The following is a 4480-nucleotide window of genomic DNA, read 5'->3' as shown; positions in this document are numbered from 1 at the left end:
AAGAAATAAGATAAAAAAAGATATGTGACATTTTTAAATTTCATTTATTAAAATAGTTAGAAATATAGATATACTTGTTTTGTTTTTCTCATATTATATTTGGAATAAGCCTAAGCTTACAAACTATCATATTTATATAGTAAATTGTTATTTTGGTAGGTTTGACCAAAAAAACTCAAAATGCAACATTAAATGTAAAACAATAAAAATCATTACCTAAAATAGTGCATAACCAATTATCGAATTTCGTAGAAAAATGAAATAAAACGAAAATACACGGATTCCCTCGAACTAGCCAAACTACAGGCGGGAATTTTGTCTATCCACAAGCTCTAGATAAACCGATAGAAAGCAAGACACAAACCTCATCGTCCCCAGAAATGGCGATCTCCACACTTCAAACGCTAACCACACCATCTCTCCACCATACCTTTCAACTCTCCGCCACCAGGCCACACCACCACTGCACCACCATCAAGTCGCATTCTAATTCGAACCGCTCTCTAGACTCTACAACTAATCTTACTCCTAAACCTAACAAGAAGAGTGGATTAGTGGGCGTAGGTATTGGATTGTTAGCTGCTTCGATGCTAATTTCATCCCCGCTTGATGCTAATGCTACTAGAATCGAATATTACGCCACGGTTGCAGAACCTTCCTGTGAGCTTCAGTTTGCGCCTTCAGGACTTGGGTATTGCGATGTCGCTCCCGGGTTTGGTGAAGAAGCTCCCTATTCCACACTTATCAATGTGAGTTACAGACATTTGAGATTAAATCCATTAGTTTCCGACTTCGATTTTTCATGATTGTAATTGAAAATTGGATTATGCATTGAAATTCTAAGCCCTAGTTGAGTAGAAAATTTGAATTCTATAATAGTTGGTGAACCTTGAAACTTATTATAGTAGAAGAATTTCCCCTTTCGTTCAAACATATATAGTTTAATCGACCTTAGATATTGAATTTCATAAAAAAAAAGTTTTACAGAAATATCTGATTTGGAGTTTTTATGTTCTTCATCACTTTCTGATCCAGCTTGTTTGATCGAATGCAAAAACTTTTGGTGTTTCTTGAATTCTCATCGAGTTTTGATTCCAAATGGAAAATTTGAACTAGAGAAACTTGAAACTTATATCTGATGCTTCGTGCTTGTTTATCCCAATATTCCATATACCTTTATTTGACAATCGAAGTTTAAAGGTATATATAGTGAATTCAATCCTCAAATATCCCCTCTTTCCCTTCTTACAGATTCATTATACTGCAAGATTTGCTGATGGCGTAGTTTTTGACAGCAGTTATAAACGTGGAAGACCACTAACTATGCGCATTGGTGTTGGCAAGGTATGAACTGGTTAGTGGCAATTTGGAAATTGTTGTATATTTATCCTTCAAGCCTAAAGCCTAAAGGTTGTTTGTTGTGTCGGACTCGAACAAGACATGACAACCTTGTACTAAGTTTGACCGGGACCGATGTCAATGAGACAAAAATTGCAATTTATTGTGTAAAAGATGCAAATGCCCTCCTCATCCTCGTCATAGGAGACAACCGTAAAAAGCTTGTCATGTCCGGTCCATGACGACCTTATGTCGTCTTTGGCACGCATAAAATAAAATTTCAGCTTTTTGTTGCTCTCAAAAACTTGGAGAACTCATTCTTGATCTGTCATCTGTGTAAAAGACGTGAATGTCCTCCTTGTCATTATCTTACCCTTTTGTTCTAATATTTATACGTTCTCTACACCCAGGTGATCAAGGGACTTGACCAAGGGATCTTTGGGGGAGAGGGTGTTCCACCCATGCTTGTTGGTAAGATCTAAAAAACCATAAAGTCTTCATGACATGACATGTTTTACTGTGTATGGATTCGCTCTGACATTGGGATCTTTGTCCCACTCAAAAGAGTGGAACAGGCATTTGCTATCGATCTTTAGTTTGTACAAAAGACATAAATGCCCTTCTCATCTTTTTCATCGAAAAAAACCCTAGAAAGATTGTTCAGTCGTGTCTTCTTCTATGACATATGGGTGGTGCTCTCTGTAGGTGGAAGACGTAGACTTCAAATTCCTCCGGAATTGGCATATGGGCCTGAACCCGCTGGTTGCTTTTCTGGTACCCCTTTTTAACTTTGGGCTAAATGCATGAAATATTTAAATGTGAAGTCACTTGATATATTATTGTATTTGAATAGGTGAGTGCAATATACCTGCGAATGCAACGCTCCTCTATGACATTAACTTTGTGAACATCTACTCTGGTAATAGAGCATTACCACCGAAATAATTTGAATGTACAATGCTATAAACAACAGTGTTTCTCACGAAGGTGTTTACGGATTATTATCAGAAATTAGATGTATATATGGTACAATTGTTTGTACATGTAATGAAAAACATCACTCTATTAAATTCAACAACATTCTTTACCTGAGAATATGTGAAATTCAACAACATTCTTTACCTGAGAATATGTGAAATGTGTGAAGTCTGAGGTGGTGTTTGTTTTTTAAGAGGTAAATGTTTGTAGTCTTTATCAATCTTTGCAAAAGAAGATGTAGACCAAAAGTCTGTAGTGTTGCATATATAAGATTTTTTTTTCTTTTTAAGTTTGCAAATATATTTTTAATTTCTTTTATATTTATTTAAATGAAATCAAATTAAATGACATCATCATCTGTTGCTACTAATCATATCCGAGTCATTCATGCCACCACTACCATTATCATCTTTAAAAACCATTATCTTTTCGAAATCTATAAGAACCATGTTTAAATTCAAAATAGAAACACAAGCCAACCCCCCCCCCCCCCCCCCCCCCCCCAAAAAAAAAAAAAAAAAAAATTGAAAATGGGCTAAAGTTTAAAAGCTAATTGTTAGAAATGCTTGCAAAAAGAGGTTGAATTATGATTTTACGTATTTTGTCTTCTAGAAATAAGCAGTTTTTTTGCCCTCTACAAACCTAAACTAGTGCTGTACCCTCTTGTTGGTCGGGACAAAATGGTATTTTTCCCTCAAGGTAGATGGTCAAAAGAATTAGGTGGATTATATGCCTTAATTGTTAAATTAGGGTTAATTATATGTGTAGTGATTCGAGACTATATATCTATTGCTTTGCTCCTTGCATTAATTGCTAAATTAGGGTTAATTATATGTGCGGATTGCTAAATGAGGGTTAATTATATGTTTACTGAGACAACTCTTTTCTGCCCCGAGTATGCCGCTTCGGAGTAGGTTCAGATATCTCGCTACTTGAGTATGCTCAAGATTGAGATCAAAGAGTTTGTTTCGACTCAGCATTATAGTTCCGTCTCCGAGATGTAGTCTTTTTCTCGAAGGATGGAGATTAAGATTGAGACCCAGGTGAAAGAGTAGAGGCATACCTCAATTCAATCACATTTAGCAGCGATGCGGTTCAAACCCGCCGATTCATGATATGGAGGTAGGAGGGTCCTCACTTGCGGAAAGTGTGGGATAATGCATGAGGGAGCATGCCGATCATCGATAGGGCATCATAATTGCAGAAGGGATGGTCCTTGTGCGAGGGATTGTCGTCAGCAGGATCCTCCACCAAGCCCCAAAATTTGTTACCATTGTGATCAGGTCGGCTGTGTGAAGGCCAATTGTCTCTTCCCCGATATGAGGCCAGTGCAGGTACCGATTCTAACTACACTCCGATCACAAACAGACACTAGATGAGGGTTGGGAAGCTGAGGACCAATGGTCTTGTGTTTCATCTTACAGCACAAGAGGCCATGGTGGTGTCTGGCGTCGTTACTAGTATCTATTTACTTATTATTCTGTCAAGTTAATTTATGTATGTTTATTTTTATATTCCTGATACGTATATTCTAAGTGAATACCTTACATGCTCTTGTGCTTTTTGACTTGGGTGCGAGTCGGTTTTTTGTATCCCAGATCTTCATTAGTGATTTTGATATGGCCCTTGGGTAGTTGGATTGTCCGTTGCAAGTTTCCATCATCAACGAACACCTGATTTCTACTTCGAGGGTTTTTTGTGATTATACTCTGGATATTTTCGGGGTACCTTACCCAATAAACTTGATTCCCATTCCCATGGGGGGACATGTGTGTCATCGCGGGGATGGATTGGTTGGGCAGGTTTGGAGCTTTGGTCGATTATGTGAGACAGATAGTGGTGATTCGAACCCCAAATGGGGAGAACTTACCATTTATAGAGAAAGTACTAAGGCTGGTTCATCATTTTTTTCAGCTACCAAGGCTAAGCAGTATCTCCATCATGGGTGTTCGGGTTATCTCGCATATGTGGTTGACACTCGAGTTGAGAGGAAGAAGTTGGGCGCGGGTGTACCGGTCATTAGAGAGTTTGCAGATGTTTTTTCAAAGGAATTAACTGACATGCCTTCCGCAAGGAATATGGAGTATAGGGCCGACCTGATTCCCAGTGAGGCCCCGATGCTGGAGTTGTACTCCCAGCTCCAGGAGATGTTGGGCAAGCAGTT

At 38.3% G+C, this 4480-nt stretch overlaps 1 protein-coding gene across 1 annotated transcript; it reads left to right on the top strand.

Annotated features, from left to right (window-relative positions):
• Positions 1–275: 275 nt before the first annotated feature.
• Positions 276–2433, top strand: PNSL4 (FK506-binding protein 16-2). The gene is made up of 5 exons (XM_078958127.1): positions 276–749; positions 1252–1344; positions 1749–1809; positions 2044–2112; positions 2192–2433. Exons 1-5 carry the CDS (start codon positions 381–383, stop codon positions 2281–2283), a joined length of 684 nt encoding a protein of 227 aa, XP_078814253.1. The 5' UTR covers positions 276–380; the 3' UTR covers positions 2284–2433.
• The last annotated feature ends 2047 nt before the right edge of the window (positions 2434–4480 follow it).

This window comes from Lactuca saligna, chromosome 5 (assembly GCF_052625555.1).
Source record: "Lactuca saligna cultivar CGN05327 chromosome 5, ASM5262555v1, whole genome shotgun sequence".
NCBI classification, from domain to species: domain Eukaryota; kingdom Viridiplantae; phylum Streptophyta; class Magnoliopsida; order Asterales; family Asteraceae; genus Lactuca; species Lactuca saligna.
The sequence above is the reverse complement of the archived record's forward strand: the minus strand, read 5'-3'. Positions and strand labels throughout refer to the sequence as shown.

Excerpts from the sequence above, each read along its gene's own strand:
- PNSL4 (XM_078958127.1), top strand. The coding sequence starts at position 381 with ATGGCGATCTCCACACTTCAAACGCTAACCACACCATCTCTCCACCAT. Across the intron at positions 1,810-2,043 it reads TGTTCCACCCATGCTTGTTG|GTGGAAGACGTAGACTTCAA; the intron begins GTAAGATCTAAA and ends TGCTCTCTGTAG. Across the intron at positions 2,113-2,191 it reads ACCCGCTGGTTGCTTTTCTG|GTGAGTGCAATATACCTGCG; the intron begins GTACCCCTTTTT and ends GTATTTGAATAG.